Raw genomic sequence first — 21,307 nt, 5'->3', positions numbered from 1 at the left:
ATGTTGGATGCACTGTATGTGTTGGATATTCTATATGTTGGATACACTGTATATGATGATGCACTGTATATGTTGGATACACTGTATATGATGATGCGCTGTATATGCTGGATATATTGTATATGATGATGCGCTGTATGTGTTGGATATTATATATGTTGGATGCACTGTATATGCTGGATATTATATATGTTGGATACACTGTATATGATGATGCGCTGTATATGATGGATACACTGTATATGATGATGCACTGTATATGATGGATACACTGTATATGATGATGCACTGTATATGATGATGCGCTGTATGTGTTGGATATTATATATGTTGGATGCACTGTATATGCTGGATATTATATATGTTGGATGCGCTGCACGTTCTGGCGCTGTTCACATTACTGTCTTGTCCTTTCTCGGAGTGTCTATACTTATCTGCAGGAGCCGCTCCTGGCTGAGGCCCCGCCCCTCTGCTGTGAGTGACAGGGGGCGGAGCTCCGGCCGGGGATGATAGGAGCGGCGGCGGCGGCGGCGGCAGGTGCAGAGAGACCGGCAGAATGAGGGGAGAGAACCGGACCCTGCGCCTGAGCCGCGGCCAGAGAGTGCAGGCGGTGTGTGTGCTCGGCAGCGGCCTGGCCCTGGACGTCAGCGGGTGAGTGGCCCCCAACAGCTGTGCAGAATGGAGGGGTCTCCAAAAGGGGGTGCACCGGTAATCCCTGTGATCTGTGCTGTTACATAGGACTGCAGGTGGTATCTATCTGTGGTGTTACATAGGACTGCAGGCGACATCTATCTGTGGTGTTACATAGGACTGCAGGCGACATCTATCTGTGGTGTTACATAGGACTGCAGGCGACATCTATCTGTGGTGTTACATAGGACTGCAGGCGACATCTGTGTGTGGTGTTACATAGGACTGCAGGCGACATCTGTGTGTGGTGTTACATAGGACTGCAGGCGACATCTATGTGTGGTGTTACATAGGACTGCAGGCGACATCTATCTGTATTGTTACATAGGACTGCAGGCGACATCTATGTGTGGTGTTACATAGGACTGCAGGCGACATCTATGTGTGGTGTTACATAGGACTGCAGGCGACATCTATCTGTATTGTTACATAGGACTGCAGGCGACATCTATGTGTGGTGTTACATAGGACTGCAGGCGACATCTATGTGTGGTGTGACATAGGACTGCAGGTGGCATCTATCTGTATTGTTACATAGGACTGCAGGCGGCATCTATCTGTGGTGTTACATAGGACTGCAGGTGACATCTGTGTGGTGTGACATAGGACTGCAGGTGGCATCTATCTGTGGTGTGACATAGGACTGCAGGTGGCATCTATCTGGTGTTACATAGGACTGCAGGTGGCATCTATCTGTGGTGTGACATAGGACTGCAGGAGGCATCTATCTGGTGTTACATAGGACTGCAGGTGGCATCTATCTGTGGTGTGACATAGGGCTGCAGGTGGCATCTGTGGTGTTACATAGGACTGCAGGTGACATCTACTACATTATCTGTACTCAGAGATATCACTGTGTTATCTGTGGTGTTACATGGGACTGCAGGTGACATCTACTACATTATCTGTACTCAGAGATATCACTGTGTTATCTGTGGTGTTACATAGGACTGCAGGTGGCATCTACTACATTATCTGTACTCAGAGATATCACTTTGTTATCTGTGGTGTTACATAGGACTGCAGGTGACATCTACTACATTATCTGTACTCAGAGAGATATCACTGTGTTATCTGTGGTGTTACATAGGACTGCAGGTGACATCTACTATATTATCTGTACTCAGAGATATCACTGTGTTATCTGTGGTGTTACATAGGACTGCAGGTGACATCTACTACATTATCTGTACTCAGAGATATCACTGTGTTATCTGTGGTGTTACATAGGACTGCAGGTGACATCCACTACATTATCTGTACTCAGAGATATCACTGTGTTATCTGTGGTGTTACATAGGACTGCAGGAGACATCTACTACATTATCTGTACTCAGAGATATCACTGTGTTATCTGTGGTGTTACATAGGACTGCAGGTGACATCTACTACATTATCTGTACTCAGAGATATCACTGTGTTATCTGTGGTGTTACATAGGACTGCAGGTGACATCTACTGCATTATCTGTACTCAGAGATATCACTGTGTTATCTGTGGTGTTACATAGGACTGCAGGTGACATCTGCTACATTATCTGTACTCAGAGATATCACTGTGTTATCTGTGGTGTTACATAGGACTGCAGGTGACATCTACTACATTATCTGTACTCAGAGATATCACTGTGTTATCTGTGGTGTTACATAGGACTGCAGGTGACATCTGCTACATTATCTGTACTCAGAGATATCACTGTGTTATCTGTGGTGTTACATAGGACTGCAGGTGACATCCACTACATTATCTGTACTCAGAGATATCACTGTGTTATCTGTGGTGTTACATAGGACTGCAGGTGACATCTACTACATTATCTGTACTCAGAGATATCACTGTGTTATCTGTGGTGTTACATAGGACTGCAGGTGACATCTACTACATTATCTGTACTCAGAGATATCACTGTGTTATCTGTGGTGTTACATAGGACTGCAGGTGACATCTACTATATTATCTGTACTCAGAGATATCACTGTGTTATCTGTGGTGTTACATAGGACTGCAGGTGACATCTACTACATTATCTGTACTCAGAGATATCACTGTGTTATCTGTGGTGTTACATAGGACTGCAGGTGACCTCTACTACATTATCTGTACTCAGAGATATCACTGTGTTATCTGTGGTGTTACATAGGACTGCAGGTGACATCTACTACATTATCTGTACTCAGAGATATCACTGTGTTATCTGTGGTGTTACATAGGACTGCAGGTGACATCTACTACATTATCTGTACTCAGAGATATCACTGTGTTATCTGTGGTGTTACATAGGACTGCAGGTGACATCTACTACATTATCTGTACTCAGAGATATCACTGTGTTATCTGTGGTGTTACATAGGACTGCAGGTGACAACTACTACATTATCTGTACTCAGAGATATCACTGTGTTATCTGTGGTGTTACATAGGACTGCAGGTGACAACTACTACATTATCTGTACTCAGAGATATCACTGTGTTATCTGTGCTGTTACATAGGACTGCAGGTGACATCTACTATATTATCTGTGGTGTTACATAGAACTGCAGGTGGCATCTATCTGTGGTGTTACATAGGACTGCAGGTGGCATCTGTGGTGTTACATAGGACTACAGGAGGCATCTATCTGTATTGTTACATAGGACTGCAGGAGGCATCTGTGGTGTTACATAGGACTGCAGGAGGTATCTATCTGTATTGTGACATAGGACTGCAGGAGGCATCTATCTGTATTGTTACATAGGACTTCAGGAGGCATCTGTGGTGTTACATAGGACTGCAGGTGGCATCTGTGGTGTTCCATAGGACTGCAGGAGGCATCTATCTGTATTGTTACATAGGACTGCAGGTGACATCTATCTGTATTGTTACATAGGACTGCAGGAGGCATCTATCTGGTGTTACATAGGACTGCAGGAGGCATCTGTGGTGTTACATAGGACTGCAGGAGGCATCTATCTGTATTGTTACATAGGACTGCAGGAGGCATCTGTGGTGTTACATAGGACTGCAGGAGGCATCTGTGGTGTTACATAGGACTGCAGGAGGCATCTGTGGTGTTACATAGGACTGCAGGAGGCGTCTATCTGTGGTGGTATATACAGTAGTGGTTATATGTCCGGGTCCTGTTTGTGCAGTGGTTTTCCTTGTTCTTATTGGGAGGTGCACATTGTAGATGCAGACTAGAGGCAGCACTCATGACGGGCACCAACAAGGCGTAAAGAATCACCAGTGACGTGGCCCAGAACATGTTGACCCTCAGATTCCTCCTGGCGCCCCCTGGTGGCAGCGTTTCACCTCCTTTGCCTTCTTCAGGTCAGCACCTGGACTCTGTCCCGGCGATTGTCGGCCTCTTTGCCTTCAGGCTACGTCCGTTGGGTGAGGCCGGTGATTGTGGAGGCCGTGTCCTGAGACGCAGCCTCCATCCTTGCCCTGTTGCAGCAGAGATCCCAGTGAGTGCAGACAGGACGGCGGAGGCTGCAGGTCGCTGTGGCCACCATGCTGGTAATGTGCCTTGTGTGTGGAATAAATCGCCTCCGGTGTCTCCACCGCACAGGTGGAAAGTTTCCGCTCAGCTCCTCTGCGTCTCACAAACACCTGGCGGCTGGTACCAAACATCCCAGGTCCGGTCCTTGTGCTGTTCGGTCCATACAAGCCTCATCTTGTTTGTGGTCCTCAGTTTCCAACAATTCCTCTATAGAGTCCACTTCTCGCAGCCTCCTCTGATGCAGACCTGTCTGTGCAGCATTTATGAGCGTTGTTATCAGAGGTGCGGTTCTGTGGTTGGGAACTCTGATGAACTTATCCTCTGCAGCAGAGCATTTCCTGGCACAGTCCTCGTGAGAGCCAATTGCATAAAAGTGATTGAGGATACCTTCAAGGTTCTAGCAGTTTTCCAGCTTGACTGATCTTCATGTCTTACAGTAATGTTGATGGTTTCTTGCCATATTCTGCACTGTCAGGCTGTGCACCAAAACGGCAACTGTATGACAGCCGGTGACCCCATAAATCGGGGTGGACGAGGCCCCCGATCACTGGAGCCGTTCCAGGTGACGCAGGGCAGCAGGGCGTCAGTGACGGGGCACATGGGGGCTGCACCTTCCGATTTGTGCTTCTTTATTCCTTTTTTTACTTGTGATCTTTGTGGTTTTGTTGCCTTTAGTCTGAATCTACACAGTGCACATTACTGCGTGACGTCGCTGCGCACAGCGGGGGATGGCGTTATAGAAGGGATTACGCTCCGGTTATATCTTGGTAATTATACGCCGGCGGCTCCTCGGATCCCGTCATTACGCTTTCTTAGTGTCGCGGTTGTCGGGCTCCTTGAGTCGCTCCGGGTCTGGAGAGAGTTTGCCGTGCAGAAGTCTGGGAAAGCCGAGTGCCAGGGGCCTAGCGATGAAGTAGCCGCCGATCCTTCCCTCCTCTGCCGCTCGCGCGGGTTTCTCGGCTGCTGCTCCTCCAGTGATGACATCTCTGCAGAATATTGCACCATATACCGTAGCAGTGACGGTTACTCGGACGTCGTCATTTCCGCAGGAAACCTCCGGTCACGTCTCCTCCCCGCGACACAATGTCAGTGCATATAAACTGCAGTCCCATGTAAATAAAGCATTGGAAACGCTCAGAGCTTCTGATCGCCGTGTCTGGGGTCTGTTCACATTATGCATCTGAATTGTAGTTTTGGAAAACATCAGAAGAAATACATTGTGTGAACGCGTCACTAATTCCACCGGCAGGAGGACCGCTACAATGTATCAGAGCGGACACCGTGTGAGGAGCGCCCAGCACTATATGTACTGTATATGCTGCGGGCACTTACTACTGTGGTCACCTCCCCCTGTAATGGCTGATAACAGAGAGTAATAGATTGTAGTCACCTGTCCTACAGTCTCCTCCCCCAGTAATGGCTGATAACAGGGAGTAATAGATTGTAGTCACCTGTCCTACAGTCTCCTCCCCCAGTAATGGCTGATAACAGAGAGTAATAGATTGTACTCACCTGTCCTACAGTCTCCTCCCCCAGTAATGGCTGATAACAGAGAGTAATAGATTGTACTCACCTGTCCTACAGTCTCCTCCCCCAGTAATGGCTGATAACAGAGAGTAATAGATTGTAGTCACCTGTCCTACAGTCTCCTCCCCCAGTAATGGCTGATAACAGAGAGTAATAGATTGTACTCACCTGTCCTACAGTCTCCTCCCCCAGTAATGGCTGATAACAGGGAGTAATAGATTGTAGTCACCTGTCCTACAGTCTCCTCCCCCAGTAATGGCTGATAACAGAGAGTAATAGATTGTACTCACCTGTCCTACAGTCTCCTCCCCCAGTAATGGCTGATAACAGAGAGTAATAGATTGCAGTCTCCTCCCCCAGTAATGGCTGATAACAGGGAGTAATAGATTGCAAGACAGGTGAGTACAGTCTCCTCCCCCAGTAATGGCTGATAACAGGGAGTAATAGATTGTAGTCACCTGTCTTGCCGTCTCCTCCCTCAAGTAATGGCTGATAACAGGGAGTAATAGATTGCAGTCTCCTCCCCCAGTAATGACTGATAACAGGGAGTAATAGATTGCAGTCTCCTCCCCCAGTAATGGCTGATAACAGGGAGTAATAGATTGTAGTCACCTGTCCTACAGTCTCCTCCCCCAGTAATGGCTGATAACAGGGAGTAATAGATTGCAGTCTCCTCCCCCAGTAATGGCTGATAACAGGGAGTAATAGATTGCAGTCTCCTCCCCCAGTAATGGCTGATAACAGGGAGTAATAGATTGCAGTCTCCTCCCCCAGTAATGGCTGATAACAGGGAGTAATAGATTGCAGTCTCCTCCCCCAGTAATGGCTGATAACAGGGAGTAATAGATTGCAGTCCCCTTATATTACAGTTGTTGCCTCCTCTGCTCTCTATAGTGTGTTGTGCTGTGTTTTGCTGGCTGCTGAATGGGTGAACTGAGGATCCATCAGTGAGCTCACTGTGCTGGTGCGATCAGACATTAGGTGACGATTGGTGAGTGACGCGGGGGGAAATGTGGTGAATTTCTCATAGTAAAGGTTATGGTTTAATAGTAGAGACCTGCAAGGGTTAATTCCCTCCATTGTTCCCTCGGGCACAGGGGCCGCCGTATTGAATAGTACAGGCTTATGCCCGTGCTTCATACTGCGTGGCGGTCAGTGCACAGACGATTGTCCGCAGACGATCGCCTGCAGCCAGTCCGTGCCTGGCACATGTCCGCGGCGGAGCAGCTGTGACAGGGTAATCTCCGTGGAGCGATGGCTCTCGGCACCTGGAGGGGGATATTCAGAGACGCGCGGAGCGGCCCAGAGGAATAACCTTCTAAGGATTTGTAGGGCTTAGGCCTAAGTGCCTTCTCCCCGGCCAGAGCGGCCATTATCCATGTTTATTTAGTACGGGGTCCAGGGACTGAAGGTAATGGGGGAAGAGGGGCCAACGAAAAGTCACAGCGCCCCTCACCTGCTGCCGGGACGTCTCTGCGAGCAGGAGCGGAGATGGGTCATGTACCGGTCTATGGGGGCCGCGGTGGTCATCACTGGACGGACGTCTGCAGGAGTGAGGGGTCCAGATGACACTGGACGGATCTGTGGGGGTGACCGAAGTGGCCAGCCAGGGCCGGGGAGCCCCCGATTGCTGTTGGGTATAATCCATATTGTGGCCGGAGCCCCCGGCTGTGCCGCACATCTGGGTCATTGCCCAAAGCTGCAGAGATGCCAGTGGCTGATGTCCTCGAGCAGCAGCGGGACGGTCCATCGTGGTGCCCGGAGCAGCTCCATCTTCTTCTTCTGCAGGAGGGGTTGTCCGGACTGGTCCCACAGCGGATGAGATGGTGCCGGCGGCTCTGGGCGGGGGTCCTGGAATCTTTTCTGACTCACTGGAGCTCGTAAAGGTCGATTTACAAAACACGAGGTTACGATGTGGCGACGTAACGCCGGCCTGTGCCCATCTCTCGTGTCCTCGCACCGGGCGCCAGGCGGAGGCGAAATCCAGAACTACGGAAACGCCGTCCATAGAAGAGCACAAGAGTAACGGTCTTCATCATGATGGCGCTGTGGAGCGCTGTACAGTCTGTAGATTTCCGGGGTTCCCCTTTAATAACGGTCACCCGCGTGTTCTGGAGACGGTACGGCGGCGACCCTCCTCCGGCTCAGTTATTACGGCTTGTTCCCACTTGTCCCCCGGGCGGGGGCTGCAGACATTCCTCCCCGGACCCTTCCAGACATCTTAGGACTTGTTCGGAGGATCTCGCAGGTTTCTCACACTCTTTATAGATTGCAGCGAGATTTGGGTGTCACATGGACATATCTGTATCAGGGACTGGGTAATGAGAGGACCCTCCTCGCCTGCCAGGCGCTCTGACCCTCCTCGCCTGCCAGGCGCTCTGACCCTCTTTGCCTGCCAGGCGCTCTGACCCTCCTCGCCTGCCTGGCGCTCTGACCCTCCTCGCCTGCCCGGCGCTCTGACCCTCTTTGCCTGCCCGGCGCTCTGACCCTCTTTGCCTGCCCGGCGCTCTGACCCTCTTTGCCTGCCCGGCGCTCTGACCCTCTTTGCCTGCCCGGCGCTCTGACCCTCTTTGCCTGCCCGGCGCTCTGACCCTCTTTGCCTGCCCGGCGCTCTGACCCTCTTTGCCTGCCAGGCGCTCTGACCCTCTTTGCCTGCCAGGCGCTCTGACCCTCTTTGCCTGCCAGGCGCTCTGACCCTCTTTGCCTGCCAGGCGCTCTGACTTTCACGCCTGCCAGGCACTCTGACTTTCACGCCTGCCAGGCACTCTGACTTTCACGCCTGCCAGGCACTCTGACTCTCTTTGCCTGCCAGGCACTCTGACCCTCTTTGCCTGCCAGGCGCTCTGACCCTCTTTGCCTGCCAGGCGCTCTGACTTTCACGCCTGCCAGGCACTCTGACTTTCACGCCTGCCAGGCACTCTGACCCTCTTTGCCTGCCAGGCGCTCTGACTTTCACGCCTGTCAGGCACAGAGCTGTGGATGGGTGAGAAATCCCTGGTAAATGTGAAGCCGACACTTATGTCCCAAAACTCCCACATCCGATGCTGGGAAAGCTGTGTGACAACAGATATGATCGCCCAGGGACTCGTCCCTAAGGAATCTGTTTCCCGCTCCTGTTGTTCAGTCCGTGGCCCCGGATGCACATTGTTTTATTTTTTTTTTTGCAATCTCAGAGGCGCCGTAGCCGGAATGTCAGTGTGGTGGGAGCGGACTCCCAACCTGAAGTCGTGCCCCCCGGGATGGGCCCTGGGAACAGCAGATTATAGGATGAGTACCGCCAGCCGGGAGCGAGGCGCAGGGACCCGGGTTATGTCCAGGACGCTGCGTGCACAGAATGTCGCTCCCATCTCACTGCTAATCTGTAAATAGTTCATTGCTTGTCCGGCCGTGGACGGTGACACAAAATGTCACCAGGTGCAACACACGAGAAATGGGAGAAGGCACTGACCTTTAGGCTATGTTCACACAGGGCGTTTTTTTCCTGACCAAAATCTGATCTTGTGGCAGAAGTCTCCTGGTGGTTTTCTGCGTTTTTGGTAGTTTTTTGGCCACGCTTTTATGGTGTTTTTACAGTGGGTTTTTTGCACTTCTGTTATGGCCGGACCAAGTCCAGACCCGCGGGGGTTAAAAGGTACCTGAGTGGCTGCCCTTGGCACTAACCCAGTTGGTCACGCCCACTAACCTGGAGGGAGCCCGTACATTCTAGGCTAAACTGTACCTGCTCCCATGGGCCCTCCTACTTCTGGGGCCGCTCATTAGCCTCATGCATATTCACTGCTTTCCCCACCCACCGGCGTCTGTGATTGGTTGCAGTCCGATGCGCCCCCAGCCTGTGCGACAGCGTCTGACTGCAACCAATCACAGACCTGGTCTGTGGGTCTATTATATAGTGAAAAATAAATAAATAAAAATTGATGTAGGGTATCCTCGTATTATGATACCAGCACAGATAAAGCCCCTGGCTACAGGCTGCAGCTCCCAGCCCTGCGCTTATCTTGGCTATGTATTAAAATAAGAGGAACCGCATACTATTTCTTTATTATTTAAATAAATAAGTTAAAAAAAACAGCATGAGGTCCCCCCCCCCCAATTTTGATATTTAGCTAAGATAAAGCCTGACAGCTGGGGGCTGGTATTCTCAGGCTGGGGAGACCTATGCTTATTGGGCTCCCCCCACCTTAAAAGAAGCAGCCTGAAGATGCGACAATCCCAGCACTTTACTCGGATCTTCCCGATTACCCTGGTGCGGTGGCAATCAGGGTAACAGGGGTTAATGGCAGCTAACATGGCTGCCAATAAGCCCTAGATTGGTAATGCAGGCGTCTGAGACACCCCCCCCCATCACCAATCTGTAATAAATGACAAGAAGTAAACATAAACACCGAAAAAATCCTTATTTGAAATAAAATACAAAATACACTCTCCTTTACTATGTCTCTTACTAGGTTTTTCTTGGATATCTGATAATCCGGCATATTGGATTAGACTCCGCCCCCTAGTCATCTTCTGTCATCTGATAATCCGGCATATAAGATCAGACTTCATCCCCCTGTACTATGTCTCCTGCTAGTCTTCTACGGTCATCTGATAATCTGGCATATTGGATCAGACTCCGCCCAACTGTACTACGTCTCCTCCTAGTCTTCTACGGTCATCTGATAATCCGGCATATTGGATCAGACTCCGGCCCCCTGTACTAGGTCTCGTCTGATAATCCGGCATATTGGATCAGACCCAGGCCGCCCTGAACTATGTCTCCTCCGATAATCCGGCATATTGGATCAGACTCCGGCCCCCTGTACTAGGTCTCGTCTGATAATCCGGCATATTGGATCAGACCCAGGCCGCCCTGTACTATGTCTCCTCCGATAATCCGGCATATTGGATCAGACTCCGGCCCCCTGTACTAGGTCTCGTCTGATAATCCGGCATATTGGATCAGACCCAGGCCGCCCTGTACTATGTCTCCTCCGATAATATGGCATATTGGATCAGACTCCACCCAACTGTACTACGTCTCCTCCTAGTCTTCTACGGTCATCTGATAATCCGGCATCTTGGATCAGACCCCGCCCAACTGTACTACGTCTCCTCCTAGTCTTCTACAGTCATCTGATAATCCGGCATATTGGATCAGACTCTGCCCAACTGTACTACGTCTCCTCCTAGTCTTCTACAGTCATCTGATAATCCGGCATATTGGATCAGACTCCGCCCAACTGTACTACGTCTCCTCCTAGTCTTCTACGGTCATCTGATAATCCGGCATATTGGATCAGACTCCGCCCAACTGTACTACGTCTCCTCCTAGTCTTCTGCGGTCATCTGATAATCCGGCATCTTGGATCAGACCCCGCCCAACTGTACTACGTCTCCTCCTAGTCTTCTACAGTCATCTGATAATCCGGCATATTGGATCAGACTCCGCCCAACTGTACTACGTCTCCTCCTAGTCTTCTACAGTCATCTGATAATCCGGCATATTGGATCAGACTCCGCCCAACTGTACTACGTCTCCTCCTAGTCTTCTACAGTCATCTGATAATCCGGCATATTGGATCAGACTCCGCCCAACTGTACTACGTCTCCTCCTAGTCTTCTACGGTCATCTGATAATCCGGCATCTTGGATCAGACCCCGCCCAACTGTACTACGTCTCCTCCTAGTCTTCTACAGTCATCTGATAATCCGGCATATTGGATCAGACCCCGCCCAACTGTACTACGTCTCCTCCTAGTCTTCTACAGTCATCTGATAATCCGGCATATTGGATCAGACTCCGCCCAACTGTACTACGTCTCCTCCTAGTCTTCTACAGTCATCTGATAATCTGGCATCTTGGATCAGACCCCGCCCAACTGTACTACGTCTCCTCCTAGTCTTCTACAGTCATCTGATAATCCGGCATATTGGATCAGACTCCGCCCAACTGTACTACGTCTCCTCCTAGTCTTCTACGGTCATCTGATAATCCGGCATATTGGATCAGACTCCGCCCAACTGTACTACGTCTCCTCCTAGTCTTCTGCGGTCATCTGATAATCCGGCATATTGGATCAGACTCCGGCCCCCTGTACTAGGTCTCCTCTGATAATCCGGCATATTGGATCAGACTCCGCCCAACTGTACTACGTCTCCTCCTAGTCTTCTACGGTCATCTGATAATCCGGCATCTTGGATCAGACCCCGCCCAACTGTACTACGTCTCCTCCTAGTCTTCTACAGTCATCTGATAATCCGGCATATTGGATCAGACTCCGCCCAACTGTACTACGTCTCCTCCTAGTCTTCTACAGTCATCTGATAATCCGGCATATTGGATCAGACTCCGCCCAACTGTACTACGTCTCCTCCTAGTCTTCTACAGTCATCTGATAATCTGGCATCTTGGATCAGACCCCGCCCAACTGTACTACGTCTCCTCCTAGTCTTCTACAGTCATCTGATAATCCGGCATATTGGATCAGACTCCGCCCAACTGTACTACGTCTCCTCCTAGTCTTCTACGGTCATCTGATAATCCGGCATATTGGATCAGACTCCGCCCAACTGTACTACGTCTCCTCCTAGTCTTCTGCGGTCATCTGATAATCCGGCATATTGGATCAGACTCCGGCCCCCTGTACTAGGTCTCGTCTGATAATCCGGCATATTGGATCAGACCCAGGCCACCCTGTACTATGTCTCCTCCGATAATCTGGCATATTGGATCAGACTCCACCCAACTGTACTACGTCTCCTCCTAGTCTTCTACGGTCATCTGATAATCTGGCATATTGGATCAGACTCCGCCCAACTGTACTACGTCTCCTCCTAGTCTTCTACGGTCATCTGATAATCCGGCATATTGGATCAGACTCCGGCCCCCTGTACTAGGTCTCGTCTGATAATCCGGCATATTGGATCAGACCCAGGCCGCCCTGTACTATGTCTCTGGCATATTGGATCAGACTCCACCCAACTGTACTACGTCTCCTCCTAGTCTTCTACGGTCATCTGATAATCCGGCATATTGGATCAGACCCCGGCTGCCCTGTACTAGGTCTCCTCTGATAATCCGGCATACTGGATCAGACTCCGCCCAACTGTACTATGTATCCTCCTAGTTTTCTATGGTCATCTGATAATCCGGCACCTGTCAGAAGTGGTTCACGGGCTCCACCCCTCCCCTAACACTGGAGGGTCCGTGTCATCTGCAGTTTGTGGAACCTGATGTGACGCGCTCGTCTCGCCGGAGGGCACATCGCGGGGTCAGATTCCACCCCTCTCCCACCAAAGGATGGATTCTCAGGTATCGCCCGCCGCCGCTCGCCCCAATAAATAACGGGTTCCTGCGGTCATGGTGGGCTCACAGTGGCGTGCTCACAGTGGCGTGTCATCATGGCGTGCTCATCGGCCAGCAGATACATTACAGGGATCTATATTTATGTCCCATGTGACTGGCCCTTTAAATCATCTGTTTCTGGTATGGGGTCAGGGGCTGCGCACATTCCGGTGATGGAATCCCATGACGATTCAGCTCTGCTATATGCATGTCAGCGGTGACCTCATTCAGGCTATGTACGGTCACAGGTATCTGCAGCTGTGACCGCAAATCACCTGAGTGACGTCACCGCTGATCGCGGCTCATTCATTCTCTGGAGCTCACAGTCTTGTTTTATGGCGCTGTGAGATTCCGATGTAGCAGAGCTGAATTGTCGTGGGACCTCGTGTGCATTACGTTGGAGTTTCTTTGCAGGGGTGTTTTGGGGGTTAATAAAGGGGTGAAAGGAGTTTTTTTTGTATTTTATTTGAAATAAAGGATTTTTTTCGGTGTAATTTCACTTACAGATTAATGATGGGGAGGTCCCATAGACACCTGTGTAATTACCAATCTAGGGCTTAGTGGCAGCTGTAAGCTGCGATTCAGCCTTGATATTACCCCGATTACCTGGCTCCTCCCGACTGCCCTGGTGCGATGGCAAAGTGCTGGGATTGTCGCATCTAATGGATGTGAGAATCCCGGGTGGCAATTTTAAGCTTGGGTCTCCCCAGGCTGAGAATACCAGCCCTCAGCTGTCGGGCTTTATCTTGGCTTTGTATCAAAATTGGGGGGGGGGGGGCCGGGGGACCACATGCTTGTTTTGTTTTTTTTAATTGAAATAATAAACCGCATGGTGTCCCACTTATTTTGATACACAGCTAAGATAAGCACACGGCTGGTGGCTGCAAACTGTAGCCGTGGCTTTATCTTTGCTGGGTATCATAATATGGGGGGACCCTACGCCAATTTCTATTTTTCACTGTACAATAGACTCGCAGACAGCGTCTATGATGGTTGCAGTCGGACGTTGTTACAAAGGCTGGGAGCGTGTCTGCCTGCAACCAATCACAGACTCTGGTGGGCGGGGAAAGCAGTGAATATGCAATGAAGGTAATGAGCGGCCCGGGAAGTGAAGGAAGGGCCGCGGGAGCAGTGTAGAGCCGCGCTGGTGATCGGTAAGTATAGCGCGCCCGCTCCAATCCCCCGATCCTTTCCACCATCATTTTTAAGTGTCGGCTTCTGGTCCCACAGACCGGCGTCCGGCCAGATACCCTGGATCAGTTGACCCAGTTAGACCCAGGGTATCTGTGAATGCACCCGTCACTAGGGTAAAAAACCAGACAGAACCGCTGAGAAGAATGGACAAGAACCAAGAGGGTGACAAAACCGTCAGGGAAACACCGCAGATGCTGTCTGTGTGCGCAGAGATTTCTGGAATCTCAGACTTTGCTGGGACGGTGAGGGCAGCAAATTATGAGCGTGGATTTGCATAAAACCAAGCTAAAAAACCCTGCAAAAACGCCCTGTGTGAACATAGCCTTCCTGTGCGATGGGCTGAGGCGCCGCTCCTCCACATCCTCCGCTTGCTGTAAGTGAATAAACAGTTGTGTTGATGTGCAGAGTGTGATTATCTGCACAGACCGAGCGCTCAACCACCGGCCTCCAATTCACTGACAGCAAGCAGAGCTCTCGTACAGACGTCAGGAGCCGCTCCTGGGAGTATTATGGGGGCTGCACCTCACAACGTCTCTTCTCTGCACAGGGGGGCTCCGTCAGAGTGTAAGTGGTTCAGCTTCCGAAACTCCCCCAATATCGAGATTGAAGTTGTGAACAGCGACCCCTCCCAACAGAAGGTGCTGAACGGGGAGAAGCTATGGCCGCTGTCCCAGAGGACGATGGTGGAGTTCAGGATGACGGAGCCAAGCACCGAGACCAACGATGGCAAGGTAACACCGCGCCACACTACACCATGGGGGATGTACTATACCCCAGAGCTGCACTCACTGTGTACATACATTACTGATCCTGAGTTACCTCCTGTATTATACTCCAGAGCTGCACTCACTATTCTGCTGGTGCAGTCACTGTGTACATACATTACATTACTGATCCTGAGTTACCTCCTGTATTATACTCCAGAGCTGCACTCACTATTCTGCTGGTGCAGTCACTGTGTACATACATTACTGATCCTGAGTTACCTCCTGTATTATACTCCAGAGCTGCACTCATTATTCTGCTGGTGCAGTCACTGTATACATACATTACATTACTGATCCTGAGTTACCTCCAGTATTATACTCCAGAGCTGCACTCACTATTCTGCTGGTGCAGTCACTGTGTACATACATTACATTACTGATCCTGAGTTACCTCCTGTATTATACTCCAGAGCTGCACTCACTATTCTGCTGGGGCAGTCACTGTGTACATACATTACTGATCCTGAGTTACCTCCTGTATTATCCTCCAGAGCTGCACTCACTATTCTGCTGGTGCAGTCACTGTGTACATACATTACATCACTGATCCTGAGTCACCTCCTGTATTATACTCCAGAGCTGCACTCACTATTCTGCTGGTGCAGTCACTGTGTACATACATTACATTACTGATCCTGAGTTACCTCCTGTATTATACTCCAGAGCTGCGCTCACTATTCTGCTGGTGCAGTCACTGTGTACATACATTACATTACTGATCCTGAGTTACCTCCTGTATTATACTCCAGAGCTGCACTCACTATTCTGCTGGTGCAGTCACTGTGTACATTACATTACTGATCCTGAGTCACCTCCTGTATTATACTCCAGAGCTGCACTCAATATTCTGCTGGTGCAGTCACTGTGTACATACATTACTGATCCTGAGTTACCTCCTGTATTATACTCCAGAGCTGCACTCATTATTCTGCTGGTGCAGTCACTGTATACATACATTACATTACTGATCCTGAGTTACCTCCAGTATTATACTCCAGAGCTGCACTCACTATTCTGCTGGGGCAGTCACTGTGTACATACATTACATTACTGATCCTGAGTTACCTCCTGTATTATACTCCAGAGCTGCACTCACTATTCTGCTGGGGCAGTCACTGTGTACATACATTACATTACTTGTCCTGCATTATACTCCAGAGCTGCACTCATTATTCTGCTGGTGCAGTCACTGTATACATACATTACATTACTGATCCTGAGTTACCTCCAGTATTATACTCCAGAGCTGCACTCACTATTCTGCTGGGGCAGTCACTGTGTACATACATTACATTACTGATCCTGAGTTACCTCCTGTATTATACTCCAGAGCTGCACTCACTATTCTGCTGGTGCAGTCACTGTGTACATTACATTACTGATCCTGAGTCACCTCCTGTATTATACTCCAGAGCTGCACTCAATATTCTGCTGGTGCAGTCACTGTGTACATACATTACTGATCCTGAGTTACCTCCTGTATTATACTCCAGAGCTGCACTCACTATTCTGCTGGGGCAGTCACTGTATACATACATTACATTACTGATCCTGAGTTACCTCCAGTATTATACTCCAGAGCTGCACTCACTATTCTGCTGGGGCAGTCACTGTGTACATACATTACATTACTGATCCTGAGTTACCTCCTGTATTATACTCCAGAGCTGCACTCACTATTCTGCTGGGGCAGTCACTGTGTACATACATTACATTACTTGTCCTGCATTATACTCCAGAGCTGCACTCACTATTCTGCAGTGTGTACATACATTCCGGCTCCTGTTGGTGACTTCTTTCTTTCTTTCCAGATCACCTTCACTTATTATGGGAAGGGGTCGGATGCTCCGGTGGACAAGGCCGGGGTTTACCTTACCGGGATTGGTACGTTTGCATCAAGTCGTGGCAGATTACGGGTTTTGTGGTTTTGGAGCTTTGTCTCTGCCGTTGTCCGTGGCTCCTGGCCGCCATGTTTATGGTGGGGTCATGTGATCAGTCGGGGGCACAGTGGTGACGGTCAGTTCTGGTCGGTGCGGCTCGTGGATATTTTGAGGGTTGCGGTCACAGGACGTTGCGGCAGGAATGTCCTCGTACTGGCGGCTTCCAGTGAACCATAAATCAGTCTCCGCCAGGAATATCGCGGCACAAGGAGGGAATCCTCCATCACCGGAATGTGCGCAGCCCGACCCCATACCAGAACCGGATGATTTAAAGGGCCAGTCACATGGGACATAAATATAGATCCCTGTAATGTATCTGCTGGCCGATGAGCACGCCATGATGACACGCCACTGTGAGCCCACCATGACCGCAGGGACCCGCCACTGTGAGCCCACCATGACTGCAGGGACCCGCCACTGTGAGCCCACCATGACTGCAGGGACCTGCCACTGTGAGCCCACCATGACCGCAGGGACCCGCCACTGAGCGCCCACCATGACCGCAGGGACCCGCCACTGAGCGCCCACCATGACCGCAGGGACCCGCCACTGTGAGCCCGCCATGACTGCAGGGACCCGCCACTGTGAGCCCACCATGACTGCAGGGACCTGCCACTGTGAGCCCACCATGACTGCAGGGACCTGCCACTGTGAGCCCACCATGACCGCAGGGACCCGCCACTGTGAGCCCGCCATGACTGCAGGGACCCGCCACTGTGAGCCCACCATGACTGCAGGGACCTGCCACTGTGAGCCCACCATGACCGCAGGAACCCGCCACTGAGCGCCCACCATGACCGCAGGGACCCGCCACTGTGAGCCCACCATGACTGCAGGGACCCGCCACTGTGAGCCCACCATGACCGCAGGGACCTGCCACTGTGAGCCCACCATGACCGCAGGGACCCGCCACTGTGAGCCCACCATGACCGCAGGGACCCGCCACTGTGAGCCCACCATGACTGCAGGGACCCGCCACTGTGAGCCCACCATGACTGCAGGGACCCGCCACTGTGAGCCCACCATGACTGCAGGGACCCGCCACTGTGAGCCCACCATGACTGCAGGGACCCGCCACTGTGAGCCCACCATGACTGCAGGGACCCGCCACTGTGAGCCCACCATGACTGCAGGGACCCGCCACTGTGAGCCCACCATGACTGCAGGGACCCGCCACTGTGAGCCCGCCATGACCGCAGGGACCCGCCACTGTGAGCCCACCATGACTGCAGGGACCTGCCACTGTGAGCCCACCATGACCGCAGGGACCCGCCACTGAGCGCCCACCATGACCGCAGGGACCCGCCACTGTGAGCCCACCATGACGCAGGGACCCGTTATTTATTGGGGCGAGCGGCGGCGGCGGGCGATACCTGAGAATCCATCCTCTGGTGGGGGAGGGGCGGAATCTGACCCCCCGATGTGTCCTGCGGCGAGACGAGTGCGTCACATCAGGTTCCACTAAGTGCAGATGACGCGGACCCTCCAGTGTCGGGGGAGGGGTTGAGCCCACAAGACGCTTCTGACAGGTGCCGGATTATCAGATGACAGTAGAAAACTAGGAGGAGACATAGCACAGGGGGCGGAGTCTGATCCAATATGCCAGATTATCAAAGGAGACTTAGTACAGGGGGGCGTAGTCTGATCCAATATGCCGGATTATCAAAGGAGACTTAGTACAGGGGGGCGTAGTCTGATCCAATATGCTGGATTATCAGAGGAGACCTAGTACAGGGGGCAGAGTCTGATCCAATATGCCGGATTATCAGAGGAGACCTAGTACAGGGGGCGGAGTCTGATCCAATATGCCGGATTATCAGAGGAGACCTAGTACAGGGGGCATAGTCTGATCCATAGTATCATAGTATCATAGTTTTTAAGGTTGAAGGGAGACTCTAAGTCCATCTAGTTCAACCCGTAGCCTAACATGTTGATCCAGAGGAAGGCAAAAAAAACCCAATGTGGCAAACAAGTTCCAATGGGGAAAAATTTCCTTCCTTCGTCCACATCCGGCAATCAGACTAGTTCCCTGGATCAATACCCTGTCATAAAATCTAATATACATAACTGGTAATATTATATTTTTCAAGAAAGGCGTCCAGGCTCTGCTTAAATGTTAGTAGTGAATCACTCATTACAACATCATGCGGCAGAGAGTTCCATAGTCTCACTGCTCGTACAGTAAAGAATCCTCGTCTGTGATTATGATTAAACCTTCTTTCCTCAAGACGTAGCGGATGCCCCCGTGTTCCAGTCGCAGGCCTAGGTGTAAAAAGATCTTTGGAAAGGTCTCTGTACTGTCCCCTCATATATTTATACATTGTGATTAGATCCCCCCTAAGCCTTCGTTTTTCCAGACTAAATAACCCCAAGTTTAATAACCTGTCTTGGTATTGCAGCCCCCCCATTCCTCTAATAATCTTGGTGGTCTTCTCTGCACCCTCTCCAGTTCAGCTATATCCTTCTTATATATCGGTGACCAGAATTGTACACAGTATATAAGTGCGGTCGCACTAGTGACTTGTACAGAGGTAGAACTATATTTTTTTCATGAACACTTATACCTCTTTTAATACATCCCATTATTTTATTAGCCCTGGCAGCAGCTGCCTGAGGGTATGTGCGCACGTTGCTTTTTACCTGCTTTTTACCTGCTTTTTTGCTGCTTTTTCTTCTGCGCTGTTTAATGCCAAAATGGATGTGTTCTTCTATTCAAGCAAAGTCTATGGGAATTTGGGTTTCTTGTTCACACTATGTTGTTCAAAATGCTGCCTTTTTGTGGCAGAACTTTGGTCAAAAACTCAGCTTTTCAAAGAAGCAACATGTCAATTGTTTTTGCCATTTGGGTTTTGCACTGCAAAGCTGAGTTTTTGACCAAAGTTCTGCCACAAAAAGGCAGCATTTTGAACAACATAGTGTGAACAAGAAACCCAAATTCCCATAGACTTTGCTTGAATAGAAGAACACATCCATTTTGGCATTAAACAGCGCAGAAGAAAAAGCAGCAAAAAAGCAGGTAAAAAGCAACGTGCGCACATACCCTCACACTGTCCACTAAAGTGAAGTTTACCATCCCCCCATACACCCAAGTCTTTTTCTGTGTCTGTTTTACCCAGTGTTCTACAATTAAGTACATAATTATAAATTTTATTTCCTCTACCCAAGTGCATGACCTTACATTTATCTACATTAAACTTCAATTGCCACTTCTCAGCCCAATCCTCCAATTTACATAAATCTCCCTGTAATATAAAATTATTCTCCTCTGTATTGATTACCCTGCAGAGTTTAGTATCATCTGCAAATATTGAAATTCTACTCCGCATGCCCCCAACAAGGTCATTTATAAATATGTTGAAAAGAAGCGGGCCCAATACTGACCCCTGTGGTACCCCACTATGAACTGAGACCCAGTCCGAGTACGTACCATTAATAACCACCCTTTGTTTCCTATCACTGAGCCAGTTTTTAACCCAGTTACACATATTTTCCCCTATCCCCATTATTCTCATTGTATGTACAACCTTTTGTGTGGCACCGTATCAAAAGCTTTTGAAAAGTCCATATACACAACATCCACTGCATTTCCCTGGTCCAGGCTTGAACTTACCTCTTCATAGAAGCTGATCAAATTAGTTTGACAGGATCGATCCCTCATAAACCCATGTTGATCTCTGTCATAAGGTTATTTTTCTTGAGATACTCCAGTATAGCATCTCTCAAGAAACCCTCAAGGATTTTACCAACCGTAGAGGTTAAACTTACCGGCCTATAATTTCCCGGCTCAGTTTTTGTCCCCTTTTTGAATATTGGCACCACATTTGCTATGCGCCAGTCCTGCGGTACCGACCCTGTTATTAAGGAATCTGAGAAGATTAAAAATAATGGTCTATCTATCACAGAACTCAATTCCTGTAGTACTCTGGGGTGTAGCCATCCGGGCCCGGAGATTTGTCACCCTTAGTGATTTCGAGGCGGCGGCGTACTTCCTGCTGGGTTAAGCAGGTAATATTCAAGGGTGAATTTATGGTATCACTGGTCATGTCATCTGCCATGGCATTTTCTTGTATAAAAACCGTAGAAAAAAAGTCATTCAGCAGGTTGGCTTTACCCTCATCCCCTTCCACCATTTCACCAAGACTATTTTTAAGGGGGCCAACACTATCGCTTTTCAGTTTTTTACTGTTTATGTAGTTAAAGAATATTTTAGGATTATTTTTACTTTCTCTCGCAATGAGTCTCTCTGTCTCAAACTTAGCTAACTTAATTTGCTTTTTACATATTTTATTTAATTTTCTATAATTATATAATGCCTCATCACTACCTACCCTCTTTAATTCTTTTAAGGCTTTCTGTTTTTCTTTTATTGCTTCCCTTACAGCTTTA

General features: G+C 49.7%; 1 protein-coding gene across 1 annotated transcript in view; it reads left to right on the top strand.

Annotated features, from left to right (window-relative positions):
* Window positions 1-493: 493 nt before the first annotated feature.
* LOC142256679 (protein-arginine deiminase type-2-like) overlaps window positions 494-21,307 on the top strand; it is a 44,685-nt gene continuing 23,871 nt past the window's right edge. Inside the window, exons 1-3 of the mRNA XM_075328500.1 lie at window positions 494-651; window positions 14,762-14,945; window positions 16,793-16,865. Of these exons, the coding sequence (XP_075184615.1) occupies window positions 557-651; window positions 14,762-14,945; window positions 16,793-16,865 (352 nt within the window). The 5' untranslated portion in view covers window positions 494-556. The remainder of the gene's footprint in view (window positions 652-14,761; window positions 14,946-16,792; window positions 16,866-21,307) is intronic.

The sequence above is a fragment of the Anomaloglossus baeobatrachus genome, chromosome 11, assembly GCF_048569485.1.
Source record: "Anomaloglossus baeobatrachus isolate aAnoBae1 chromosome 11, aAnoBae1.hap1, whole genome shotgun sequence".
In the NCBI taxonomy this organism is placed as follows: Eukaryota; Metazoa; Chordata; class Amphibia; order Anura; family Aromobatidae; genus Anomaloglossus; species Anomaloglossus baeobatrachus.
Note: the sequence above shows the minus strand (reverse complement) of the source record. Positions and strands in the feature narration are given on the sequence as shown.